The following is a 13,021-nucleotide window of genomic DNA, read 5'->3' as shown; positions in this document are numbered from 1 at the left end:
CCTTGACAAAGAACACCTGTGCATCGAGCAAAATGTCAGCCAAAGCAATCAAATACGCAAAGGGTAAGTAAAGCTTCATTTCAGAGCCCAAATTGCCAATTTTCCCTAACACACTCAGACTTTGTCAGCTTTGTCAACGCTTCACCCACTCCCTACCATGTGGTGGACACAGTGAAGAAGGAACTGGTTGCCTCCGGGTTCAAGGAACTGTCAGAGAAGAAAATATGGGCTGGCCAGATGAAGAAGGGTGGCAAGTACTTTGTCACCCGTAATGGCTCCTCGATAATCGCCTTCACCGTTGGTGGAGCATGGACCCCGGGTAATGGTATCTCCATCATTGGAGCACACACCGACTCTCCTACTCTGAGAATAAAGCCCATTTCGACCTCTAACAAGGAGGGATTTCAACAAATTGGAGTTGAAACTTATGGGGGAGGAATATGGCATACATGGTTCGACAGAGATTTGAGTGTTGCTGGAAGAGTGTTCATCTACGATGAGGCCTCCGGCAAGTTCATCTCCAAGCTGGTGAACATCAACAAGCCGATTCTGAGAATTCCCACTTTAGCTATCCATTTGACCAAAGAGAGATACGTCAAGTTTGAGTTTAACAAGGAGACCCAGTTCAAGCCAATCGCGGGTCTTACAGATTCGACTGCCTCAGGCTGTTGTGACAGCGAGCCTCTGTCGGAGAGCGAGTTCAACTCAATTCAAAATATTGTGAGCAGACACAACAAGGAGCTGTTATCTTTGATTTCAGCGGAGCTCTCAGTTGAAACTTCCCAAATTCAGGATTTCGAATTAGTTCTCTACGACAATCAGAAGTCCACCCTTGGAGGTCTCAATGACGAGTTTATCTTTTCTCCAAGACTGGACAACCAGGTGTCTTGTTTTTGTGCAACTCATGGTTTGGTGAACTCAGTTGATGATTTGGCATCTCAGACAGGTATCCAGCTGATTTCCCTCTTTGACCACGAGGAAATTGGATCTCTTTCAGCCCAGGGTGCTGATTCGTCATTCTTACCAGATATTCTCTCTAGAATCACCAGATTGACCGGAAATGAGACTTCTTCCAGTGAACTGCAATCAGAATCGTATTTCCTGCAATCTATGGCAAAATCTTTTCTCATCTCGTCTGATATGGCCCATGGTGTCCATCCAAACTACAGTGAAGTCTACGACTCCTTGAATAAGCCTTCCATCAACAAAGGTCCTGTGTTGAAGGTTAATTCGAACCAACGTTATGTCACGAACTCGGTGGGAATAGTCCTGTTGAAGAAGCTAGGTGAAATTGCCAAAGTGCCATTACAGCTGTTTGTGGTCAGGAACGATTCACCTTGTGGTTCCACCATTGGTCCAATGCTGAGTGCCAAATTGGGAATCAAGACTTTGGATTTGGGTAATCCTCAGTTGTCAATGCACTCGATCAGAGAGACTGGAGGGACTTATGATGTTGAGAAACTAGTTACCTTATTTGAGACTTACTTTGAGCATTACTCTGATCTCGAGAGCAGAATTCTGGTTGATGCTGTTGATGCGGAATAGGCAGAAGCAAATCTTAGAGTTTTATAGGTCCAAGTATAATCATTAAGATCAAGTTTCATTATTTCAAAGCTATTTCAGAAAAACGTTTTTGCTTCAAGGGCAATTTTACTAATTGCAACTGATCAAGAGCTTGAACTGTACAAGGTGACAACTTTATTGGATTCAACTTGCTCGAATGAGCAATGCAATATAAAGGGTAAAAAATAACAGGTATATGACATTCGACCAAACATTTAAGCAATCATAGTTCGTCGTGATCGTAGTCGTAGTCGAAATCATCATCATCAACTTCTTCGTCACCGGCTGGTCCACCTGCTCCGTACAACTTGGCAGTGATTGGGTATGCAACCTTGCTCAGTTTCTCCTTTTGGTCTTCAAACTCGTCCTTAGTGGCGGTGTCGTAATTGTCTTCCAAAAACTCCAAAGTCTCCTTGATGGCATCAGACAAAGTCTCTCTGTCATCCTCGTCCAACTTGCTACCGAGACCAGTCTCAGAGTCGTCACCAATTTGATTTTTCAGGGAGTGAGCGTAGTTCTCCAAGGAGTTTCTAGATTCTATCTTTCCTCTCAACTCAGCGTCTTGCTCAGCATACTTCTCAGCTTCCTCCACCATACGGTCAATCTCCTCCTTTGACAATCTACCACGGTCATTAGTGATGGTGATTTCGTTGGACTTACCGGTTCCCTTATCAGTGGCAGCAACCTTCAGAATTCCATTGGCATCCAAGACAAAGGTGACCTCGATTTGAGGAGTACCCCTTGGAGCTGGTGGGATTCCGGTCAGCTCGAACTTACCAAGCCAGTTGTTGTCCTTGGCCAAGGCTCTCTCACCTTCGTACACTTGGATCAACACAGTTGGTTGGTTGTCCGCAGCGGTGGAAAATATCTGCGACTTCTTAGTTGGAATGGCAGTATTTCTGTTGATCAAGGTGGTCATCACACCGCCGGAGGTTTCAATACCCAAAGTCAGAGCATTAACATCCAACAGGACGATGTCATCAACACCCTCTTCACCAGACAAAACACCGGCTTGGACAGCGGCACCATAGGCAACAGCTTCATCTGGGTTAATACCCTTTGAAGCCTTCTTACCGTTGAAGTATTGTTCGAGAAGTTCTTGAACCTTTGGAATACGGGTAGAACCACCGACAAGAACAACATCGTCAACATCGGCAGCCTTGACACCGGCATCCTTCAAGACTTGTTCAACTGGTTTCAAAGTCTTCTTGAAGAGTTCAATGTTGATCTCTTCGAACTTGGCTCTAGACAAAGACTCAGAGAAGTCAATTCCGTCAGCAAACGAGTCAATCTCGATTCTGGTGGACATCTGAGAAGACAGAGTACGCTTGGCCTTCTCAACTTCTCTCTTCAATCTACCAATAGCCTTTGGATTCTCGGAGACATCGATACCGTGCTTCTTCTTGAAGATCTTGACAAAGTGACGAACGACCCTGAAATCGAAATCCTCACCACCCAAATGGGTATCACCAGCAGTGGCCAAAACTTCAAAAACACCGCCCTCAATGGACAGCAACGAAACATCAAAGGTACCTCCACCCAAGTCATAAACAATAATCTGCTTCTCACCATCGGTCTTGTCCAGACCGTAGGCAATGGCAGCGGCGGTTGGCTCGTTGACAATACGCAACACGTTCAAACCTGCAATCAAACCAGCATCCTTAGTGGATTGACGCTGGGCATCGTTGAAGTAAGCTGGAACAGTCACAACAGCATGGGTAACCTTCTTTCCAAGGTAGTCTTCGGCAATCTGCTTCATCTTTCCAAGGATCATACCGGAGATCTCCTCCGCAGTGAAGGTTTTGGCCTCGCCACCAACAGTGGCCTTGACGACTGGCTTGCCATCCTTGTTGAGAACCTCAAAAGGAAAGTGCTTCAAGTCCTTCTGGACAGACTTATCGGTGTATTTCATTCCGATCAATCTTTTGATATCAAAGATAGTGTTGTGTGGGTTCGAAGCTGCCTGGTTCTTAGCAGCATCACCAACAAGTCTTTCGCCATCGTCGGTAAAGGCCACGTAAGAAGGAGTAATTCTGTTACCTTGGTCATTGGCCAAGATTTCAACCCTTCCAGACTTCATCACACCCACACATGAGTAGGTGGTACCCAAATCGATACCAATAACCGTACCGTAACTCTCAACGTCATCACCGACAACTGGCTGGGCCAGAGGAACAGCCACCATCAGCACAGCGTAGAGGAGGGCCACAAAGGCCAACATCGAGCGGTTGAAGCTTAACATTCTGCTAAAAAATGGTGGAAAACAGACAAACGCTTTGGCTGAAGAAAGAAGAGAAAGAAGAAAAGAACACGATTTATATTTGACAAGAGCGTGAACTGGACACGTAAGTTTGGAATCTCATCGAATTTCCAAATTATTGATAGAGACACGAAAATATTTCAAAACCAGAGTCCAGCGGTTCACGAATAAGTTGGGCACGACTCAACCTTTGCACCCTTCCCCACATAACGTTAATCAGTCTTGAAATCCGTAGTATGGTTGTAAATCTGTAGTTTTTAAATTTTTTTGACACTGCTTCCAAAAAAGAGTTCTTTTCCTAGTGAGGCTTGTGTTCCAGAAGTTTGATACGCCGATCAGACACCTCCCCACACTTGCCATATCTTGTCACTCAACACAGGACCGATTTTCTTATTGCCAACTTCTCCTTTGAACTCATCCAGTAGCATTTTTCTCCCATCCCCAGTATACCTCTCGTACTCATCTACCAACTTGAGCGGTGTTCCGTACCGTCTCTGGATCACTACCGCCTTGTCCAGAGAAACACCTTTAATAGCCATCAGCATTCGGATGAACATCTCTCCCACGGTAGCCATGTCCGATTTCGAAAGAATTACCTGGAGAGTCTCAAAGCTATGTGCACATTTCGTGTCCTCGGCCAGCCGCGATCTGTGAAATTCTAGCCTCCGTGCATATTCTGACTGACTATTCAGGTTCTGGAGTTGCATTACTGCCAGTGACTTGTCCTTGTAGTATTCCACAATCAAACCAGTCAAATCTCTTAGAAAATGAGCAGTTTCTTCAGCATCGGCCGTGCGTTTGACATGGAATTTGGAGTTGGTGATAGTGGCACTTATAGCCGTCTGAAGAGAATCACCCATGAACGAAACGTCTCGAGACGACTGTTCTTCTATCAAATAATAGACATGATCGATTCCCGTTCGGCTGAGTCGCGATTTTTGTTCCAAAAATCTCCCATCGCGGATAGACATTAGCAAGTCATCAAGTCTCTTTCTCTCCAGAATGAAATCCAAAATGGCTTCCTTGCCAGTCTCGTTGTGTTTGGCTATCCAGACAGCATCACCAATGGAGAGTGCTCGTGTCTCGTTTGTCACTCCCATCCTTTGTAGTGTGTTACCAAAGAACCCTCTGTTATCCTTGGACTTGATCTCTCTGTTATCCAGCAACAGAACTACTGAAAAGTCCCCAGAGTTCCAAACCGTAAACGGCCTATCTGGAACCTCCAGCTCTTGCAGAATTGGAAAGGGAGGAGCCACGTCTTTCAGAAGTCGTTTGGGGGTATCCTCAAGACACAGAGTTTCGGCGATTTGTGAACCTTCCTCAGTCAACGAAAACCTAGCTGGTCTTCCATTCGAAACAACGAGTTCCTTATTCAGTAACGTCTTCATACTCTGCCATGCCGAATAGAACTGGCCTGTTGCTGGATTTGGGTCGAAGCTGCTTTCACAGAATTGCGCTGCCTCACTAATGATCTCGCTTTTGGTCATCCCAGATCGCCTTCTGTCAAAGCTGTGTAAAGTAATGAGAATCGCGTAACCACCGGACCGTTTCGCCGGCACGTACTGTTTCTTTGTTTTCTTCTTCATGGCATTCCCATCGGACTTCCTAGGTTTCCGTTTCTTAGAATTTGTTGGATTTTCGGCCTCTTCTTCGTTTCCTGCAGCATCTCTGGCCTTGTCTTCAGATGCTTTCACACTCTCTTCAACAGTCTTATACCCATTCTCGTCACAATACTTGCTTAATCTTGCTGATATCAATGCCACAGTTTTAGGTCCAACACCCTGGACCGAACCAAGCTGTTTGGGATGCTGGAATACCGTCTGCGACGCGCGTATATTGTCCACGCCTCGCGAGTATACAGAGGCCAGATGAGTACTGAACTTTTCGGCCTTTACCCTCTCCTCTTCAAGCCATGCCAGAAACAGATGCTTGAGATCACTTGGCAAGTCCATGCTGGAACAGGATTCCCGCAAAAACCTTGCAAAAACACTGTTTGCACCTCTTTCCGTTCTATCTCTTGTTGGAATCCTAGAGCCTAATAAAAACAGTTCTCATCTCCCGGTATAACCGGGATTGGTGCCATTTGCAGAGGTGGGCTATTATCCCAAAATCTCCCTTTACAAACGATACTTCTCCCATCACTACAGGTACAAAACTTTCCGTTATCTCGAAAATCTGGCCGGGAAAAAAGGCTCATCCGATTCTGCCTTGTTCTGCCGTTATTACAACGCCTTCTTTGTAATCATCCAGTTTTTGCCCACTTCAATCGATTATTTTGCGAAAAAGAGTCAGCGGGTTAATTAGATACCATCTGAATTAAGAGGTCTTTTTTTGGCTTTTCAAAATATTCAAAGGTACCATGTCGTTTACCACCACGCTTTCTGTGGCGGGGATGACATGTTCCGCCTGTGTTAACTCGGTAACGGCTGTTTTGAAGGAGGAACCGGGCGTTGTTTCTGCAGAAGTCTCGTTGATGACCGAAAGGGCTTTTGTGAAGCACGATTCCTCTGTTTCGCCTGAAAGGCTACGAGAGGCTATCGAAGACTGTGGGTTTGATAGTGCTGTTCTCTCATCCGAAAATGCCGAAACGCCTCAAGATGATAATACTTCGGTTTCGCTGCGAATTTATGGAATGACGTGTTCGAGTTGTTCGAATTCGATAGAATCTGTGGTTTCTGAGCTTGATGGAGTGGCCAGTTGCAACGTTAGTCTGACTACTGAGGAGGCTCGTGTGGTATTCGACACCAATAAAGTGGGGATACGGACCATCATTGAGACAATCGAGGATTGTGGATTTGATGCAATTGTTAATAATGCTCTAGATTTGACGTCTCAACTGGAACTCCTTTCAAAGATCAAGGAAATCCAGTATTGGAGAGACAATCTTTTACAGTGTATAACAGTTGGAGTTCCCGTCTTCTTCTTAGGCCATATTTTGCCAATGATCAGAAAGCAGGTTTTTCATGTCAGTCCTCAGGGACTAAGAATTGGACACGGCGTTTACCTGGAAGAGGTTATCCAGATTGTTCTGACCACCTATATCCAGATGCGAGTGGGTAAGAGATACTACATTAGTGCCTTTAGTGCTCTCAAACACGGAAGTGGAACTATGGATTTGCTTATTTGCATTTCCACAACGATAGCCTACACATATTCGGTTATATCGATGTTGCTCGCTTTCTTGACAAATTCTCAGCAGGAACCAACTGTGCTGTTCGACACCTCTGCCATGCTGTTTATCTTTGTCAGTCTGGGTAAATGGGTTGAAAACAGGGCCAAGGGCCAGACTTCTACTGCTCTTTCCAAGCTTTTGTCATTGACTCCGTCCACATGCACCATAATAGAGAACTGGGAATCTGTTTTCTCAGAGGACGGAGAACTGAACGTGGTCGACATGACCACCAGAAACATCGGTGTTGACCTCCTGGAGAAGAACGACATTGCGCTTATCTTGCCCGGTGCGAAAGTTCCCACAGACGGAGTTTGCATCTACGGAACCTCCGAAGTTGATGAGTCTCTGCTCACTGGGGAATCTTTACCAGTGGTGAAGGGTAAAGGCTCCAGACTAATCGGTGGGTCTGTAAATCAGGCAAATGCCCTCTACATGCGCGTTCTGCGGGTAGGCGAGAATACGGAGCTCCAACAGATAGTCAAGTTGGTTCACAATGCTCAGATTGCGAAAGCACCTATTCAGAGATATGCAGACAAGATTGCGTCTAAGTTCGTTCCAACAATCTTGGTTTTGTCTCTGCTAACTCTGATCTCGTGGATGGGTATTCTTGGATGTATTACGAGTAAGGGAAACGGCTCTACTGCCTCGGTACCCAAGTACTTCTTGGACTCAGATGGAGAAGTGCTTTTCTCCAAGATCTTGCTGTTGGCAGTATCTGTGGTTGTGGTGGCGTGTCCTTGTGCTCTCGGATTAGCTGCTCCTACAGCCATCATGGTAGGTACAGGTGCAGGTGCGAAATTTGGAGTTTTGCTAAAAGGAGGAGACGTTTTGGAGGCTGCAAATGGAATAGATTGTGTCCTTTTCGATAAGACCGGAACGATCACTGCCGGATTCATGAAGCTCTCCAACTACGATTTTAAGAGGGGCCTGTTACAGGAGAATCTGAAGCTCGGAGAGTCTGATGTCTGGGCTTTCTTGGGAATGATCGAGTCTTCAAGTGAACACCCTATTGGCAAGGCTATTACAGAGGTTGCTAAGTCAAAGGTAGGCGACCCCATTGAGGTGTCACTTGTGGAGTCTCAAGTTCAGATTGGTTCTGGAATATCGGCGGTCGTGAGATTCAACTACCAGACATATGTCTTAAAGGTTGGAAACTACAAAATGATGCTCGAGAGCCATATCTCCAATATCTCAGACTTTCAAGATGTGGTGAGTGAGGTCGAGTCCAAGGAAAGTTCGGAGCTTTTCTCCCATTGCTCTACGTTATCCCATGTGCTGATTAACGATTACTACGTTGGATACATGGAGATGGAGGATGTTCTAAAGACAGATGCCCAGTCTACGATAGCAGAGCTCATGACATCGGGGTATTCGGTAGGATTGGTCACTGGAGACAACCAGCGTGTTGCTTCTTTCATTGCTAGATCCGTTGGAATTCCCCAGGAAAACTGCTTTGCCAATTGCAGACCAGACGAGAAACTGGCTTTGGTGAACAATCTCCAAACGGAGCTCGGTCTAAAAGTTGCATTTGTGGGCGATGGAATCAACGACGCTCCCGCTCTTGTGAAGGCTGATTTGGGAATCGCGATTGCTTCGGGGACAGATATCGCCATAGACTCAGCAGATGTGGTTCTTCTGTCCAACGATACTGAAGCAGACACGTCCAAAGGTTTGTGGAGTGTGGTGTCCACGTTTTCGTTATCCAGAAAAACTTTCAACAGAATCAGGCTGAATTTTCTATGGGCCATGATCTATAATTTGGTGATGCTGCCTGTGGCAATGGGTTTCCTGATTCCAATCGGTATCACTATGCATCCCATGCTGGCGAGTTTGTCAATGGCTTTTTCGTCTGTGAGTGTTGTTTTGAGCTCTCTTTTACTGAAGACCTGGAAACCACCAAAGGCGACTGTGCAAGTGTCAGACTCGACTTCGGCTGCCGTACAAGATACAGAAGCTGATGTTGGCTCATTGAGCAGATTCAAAGTAAATAGAAGAAAGGCGGGGTTTATGAGTCGTTTGGGAATGCCTTTCAGCTATTGGGGTACCAGGCAGCAGAATTCGGGGGATTATGAGCTTCTACAGCAATAAGAAGCTTTTTTTGTTCGGTGTTTGGCGATGATTTGATGGTTTTACGCTACTAATTAATTTATGCGTATAGTTCTAATATAGTTGAAGGATCAATTGGAAGGTGAAAAACTACGTCACATAACTAAGAGAGTCCATTCGTAAAAATTACCTGTTTTAATGTTCGTTTCGTGTTATACAATTGCTCAAGAAAGCACTTATTGTCTGTCTCATTGCTGGAGCTTCTGAAGCACTTGTGGATAATTGCGGAAAACCTCTTCAAACTCTTGAGGATAAGACATCTGGAACACTTCGGGGTCCTTAGCCAGAGCAATGAAAAAAGTGGCTGTTCCGCTCCGGATCACAGAGTTCATGATATTGGAGAGCTGCATCCCAATGAGGAAGGAAAATGCAACTACTGGTGCGTAGTAACCACCATCAGAGTTGTAGGCAGGTTTGGTAAATCTGAGGAAGAGATATGCCAAAAGGGCCGAGAAGTATGCCACAAACAATGAGTATAGAGTCAACGCAGGATTGATCAGCATGTCGTTGACTAGAGCATCAATACCTTTGTACTTCATGAAGTGCCATGTATCTTTTGCCGAGTCCAAGTAACTTTTGCCGTAGAGAGCAACATAGGAATACGCGTAATGGTTGAAATAACTCACCAGCCAATTCAAGATCCAGACGATACATTGGATCACCGTTACCGCGATTGCACCGCATGTTTCTCCGCTGTTCAGTGCGTCTTGCTTCAGGATACGCAGACCAGTCTGAAGAAGCTGAATCAATGATACAATCAAAGAGCCAAAACAGATAGAACCAAACGAATAAGTCATGGCTCTCTTAAAAGCCCCAAGTGCAGGGTATTTGGGCATACCCTGGTCGGATTTGGACATGTAATACCAAGTGCCGTAGATTCCACTGACAGTGACATGGATTACGTTCCTGATCACTTCCGAGATGTAATAACCAGCAAAGAAGACAAATACTAGAATTCCCTTCACCTTGGCACTGGAACAGGATCCTGATTGACAGTTTGGATTTGAATCATTTTGATTCCATTTGAGGTAGGTAGCAACGATTGTGGCCGAGAAAAGGGCTGCAAATGCTCCACTAACCAAAGCTCCAATCAGAGAGACAATCCATGTGTATGGATGAACTCTGACAACTCCAATCACGATCTGCAAGACTTGGGCTGAAAATGGAATCCTGTGCCGGGACATCCAGTAGAACCATGCCGACAAGCATGTCAAGACCAGGAACACAATACCGGCTGAATAGTAGTGAAGACACAGATAAAGAATTGACGTTCCCAATCCCAGTATCACATTCACGAAAAGAGCAAAAATGATGAATTGTTTGGGGTAGGTGTAGGCCAAAACCATTCCCAAAAGGGCCAGCACCAAGCCCATAACAATCACGAAAGCAAGCAAGATTAGAGTGTTCCCGTTGAGAGTCAAACTGTTGGTACCATAGATGCTGGTTCCGCTATAGGAAGTGTGGGAATGGTAGCTCTTGAGAGAGATACCGGCAACTACCAGAAAACCAGCGCAAGTGGCAATAAACAGGATGGTGAACGGAATATCATGGTAAACAGGGTTTTCCAACTTGAAAGTGTCTTCGAAGGTATTTCCGGGAGTAGGCATAGGAGGCCTGTTATTCCATTTCTCTTGGTTCTGACCCAATTCAGGGTCCTGTTCATGCTGCTGCTGTGCAAAACCTTGGTTGTCGAACGGCTTCTGCTCATATGGGTTGTACTGAGGCTCCTGTTGATAAGATGGGGGTGGCTTGGCAGGTCTTTCGTAGTCAGGCATTGTTGGTGTTATTTCCTCCAAATGATACGAGTCTGAGAAATTGGGTTGTTGAACAGAGGTTGTCGAACAGAAGACGGTGAAAAGAAGAAAAAAACCTGAAAAAAATATTGAAGGATATATCTCCAACAGCAGCAACCAACTAAATTTGAAATTGGCGGTTGAAAGAATACACGCCCAATTTCACCTCATCTAGCCAGTTCCTGCATGAAGACTCAGCCGCACAAGCCGTTTGGTTTTGGTTGGTAATGTTTGAAGTTTCAGTTGGCATTTTGCTATTCAACTGGATGAACATGAAATTAATTTACGGGGTGCAAATTATTTCTGGTATTATGGTAACCAAATTTGATGTCAGATGTGATACTCACCGGCTGAGGAAGGGTCAAGACGTCGGGCGCCAATTATTTTGACACATTTCGGCGGGTAGTGTGTCAGATAGGACCGAAGACAGAAGACCGAAGTCAAGAACTGGTAGATATTGGCGGAATTTCCTTGAAGATTCTTGAGGATCAATATATTTTAAATCAACTGACAAGATGGAGATAGATGTGGTATACTTGTGCTAATTTGTGGTGTTTATGATGGACAGGGGGGTCTCTTTTTGAGCTGCCGCCTATACCAAGTGCTCTCTCTCCGCTAATCGCAGACATTCTGCGTTCGGCCCAAAAGGCTCTCACAATGTTCTCAAACACAAAAAGCTTGCCAGAAACATGTATTAAAGTTGCATTACAGGACCGTGAGATAATATTTACCATATGCAAACCTTTGAACACAAGGTGTTTGAATCTTTTGCCCAATTTTTCACCAGCGCCGCACGCATCCGGGTAACCAATACCGCCCACATAACACCACCAAACGTTAATAATGGCTACTCTGTTGCAAAAATTTCACCAGAACTGACAAATACCGTTCATCAATGGTTCAATCACAATGATATCTGATTAATTCATTTCCAACCTGTCACATGCCCGTTTCGGCTCTGTGCTCGGACCAGGCCCGTTTGCGATGGATGCGATGAGGCTTCTCCGCCGATAGTTTTCAGAACAGAGCCAATGTAGAGCGATTTCACACTCCTCTCGATATCCCAGCTCTCCCCGTTCCGGCTCAAGAAAAAAAAAAATCAAGCAGGATACAAGATGGCTTCGAAAACAGTTGCTAGGGCATGTTTTCTGGGCAGGAGATCTTTTTCAGGCTGTCTAAGAGCACAGTCGACCGGGGCCCAGTCTTCGCCTTATTCGGCACCAGAAACTGCAATCGCGAAACACAAACCCAGCACTTTGAAAGAAATATACGCAAAGTACAAAAATGGAACTCCGATATCCGTGGTAACTGCCCATGACTATATTTCTGGAAAATGGGCTGATGCTGCGCCCTCTTGCGATGCTGTTCTTATTGGCGATTCGCTGGCAATGGTAGCTGTTGGATACCCAACCACCCTGGAGATACCGTTCGATGAGTTTTACTATCATTGTGCCTCGGTATGCAGAGCTGTGAAATCCAAGTATATTATAGCAGATTTGCCGTATGGATCGTTCGAGAGCTCCGTGGAGAAGTGCATTGAGAGCTCAATGAGACTCATGAAGCTGGGCAAGATTTGCAGCATCAAGATAGAGGGTGCTTACGAACACGAAGAGTCAATATCGAGACTAATAAAACTTGGAATTCCAGTTACGGGCCACATTGGTTTGAAGCCACAAAGATTCAACGGATTGGAAGGTTTCAGAGTTCAGGGCAAGACCGTTGATTCTGCGTTGCAGATACTTAAAGAGGCCCTGTTCCTACAGGAGACTGGAATCTCCCTTTTGGTTCTGGAAGGGATTCCGCACGAGATAGCATCATATATCACAACCAAATTGTCGATTCCAACTATCGGAATCGGTGCAGGAAATGGTACCAGCGGTCAGGTGCTGGTTCAGGCAGATCTACTTGGAATGCACACTGGAAGGGGCCCAAAGTTTGTCAAGAGATATGAAGATTTGTACGGAAAAGGTGTTGCTGCGATTGAGAAGTATGCTCAAGAGGTTTCCGCATCAGCTTTCCCTGATAATGCCGTTCATACCTATCCAATGAAGACGAAGGTTCTGGAGGAGTTTTTAGAGCAGGCCGAAAAGATATAGGCTTGAAAAAAAAATTATAGTTGTATATACA

The 13,021-nt window shown here is 45.3% G+C and overlaps 6 protein-coding genes across 6 annotated transcripts; 3 read left to right on the top strand and 3 right to left on the bottom strand.

Moving 5' to 3' along the window:
* Window positions 1-32: 32 nt before the first annotated feature.
* Window positions 33-1,545, top strand: KUCA_T00003659001 (uncharacterized protein; the record flags this gene model as incomplete). Its single annotated transcript, XM_022602095.1, has 2 exons — window positions 33-63; window positions 119-1,545. The coding sequence occupies 2 exons, from the start codon at window positions 33-35 to the stop codon at window positions 1,543-1,545; spliced, it is 1,458 nt and encodes a 485-aa protein (XP_022459673.1).
* Window positions 1,546-1,786: 241 nt separating this feature from the next.
* Window positions 1,787-3,805, bottom strand: KUCA_T00003658001 (uncharacterized protein; the record flags this gene model as incomplete). The annotated part of the gene is made up of 1 exon (XM_022602094.1): window positions 1,787-3,805. The coding sequence occupies one exon, from the start codon at window positions 3,803-3,805 to the stop codon at window positions 1,787-1,789; it is 2,019 nt and encodes a 672-aa protein (XP_022459672.1).
* Window positions 3,806-4,158: 353 nt separating this feature from the next.
* On the bottom strand, window positions 4,159-5,775 carry KUCA_T00003657001 (uncharacterized protein; the record flags this gene model as incomplete). Its single annotated transcript, XM_022602093.1, has 1 exon — window positions 4,159-5,775. One exon carries the CDS (start codon window positions 5,773-5,775, stop codon window positions 4,159-4,161), a length of 1,617 nt encoding a protein of 538 aa, XP_022459671.1.
* Window positions 5,776-6,182: 407 nt separating this feature from the next.
* KUCA_T00003656001 (uncharacterized protein) lies at window positions 6,183-9,083 on the top strand (the record flags this gene model as incomplete). Its single annotated transcript, XM_022602092.1, has 1 exon — window positions 6,183-9,083. One exon carries the CDS (start codon window positions 6,183-6,185, stop codon window positions 9,081-9,083), a length of 2,901 nt encoding a protein of 966 aa, XP_022459670.1.
* Window positions 9,084-9,289: 206 nt separating this feature from the next.
* On the bottom strand, window positions 9,290-10,876 carry KUCA_T00003655001 (uncharacterized protein; the record flags this gene model as incomplete). Its single annotated transcript, XM_022602091.1, has 1 exon — window positions 9,290-10,876. One exon carries the CDS (start codon window positions 10,874-10,876, stop codon window positions 9,290-9,292), a length of 1,587 nt encoding a protein of 528 aa, XP_022459669.1.
* Window positions 10,877-12,009: 1,133 nt separating this feature from the next.
* KUCA_T00003654001 (uncharacterized protein) lies at window positions 12,010-12,990 on the top strand (the record flags this gene model as incomplete). The annotated part of the gene is made up of 1 exon (XM_022602090.1): window positions 12,010-12,990. One exon carries the CDS (start codon window positions 12,010-12,012, stop codon window positions 12,988-12,990), a length of 981 nt encoding a protein of 326 aa, XP_022459668.1.
* Window positions 12,991-13,021: the final 31 nt, after the last annotated feature.

The sequence above is a fragment of the Kuraishia capsulata genome, genomic scaffold (genome assembly GCF_000576695.1).
Source record: "Kuraishia capsulata CBS 1993 genomic scaffold, Kuraishia_capsulata_scaffold_4, whole genome shotgun sequence".
Taxonomy (NCBI): Eukaryota; Fungi; Ascomycota; class Pichiomycetes; order Pichiales; family Pichiaceae; genus Kuraishia; species Kuraishia capsulata.
This window is presented reverse-complemented; position numbering and strand designations above follow the sequence as displayed.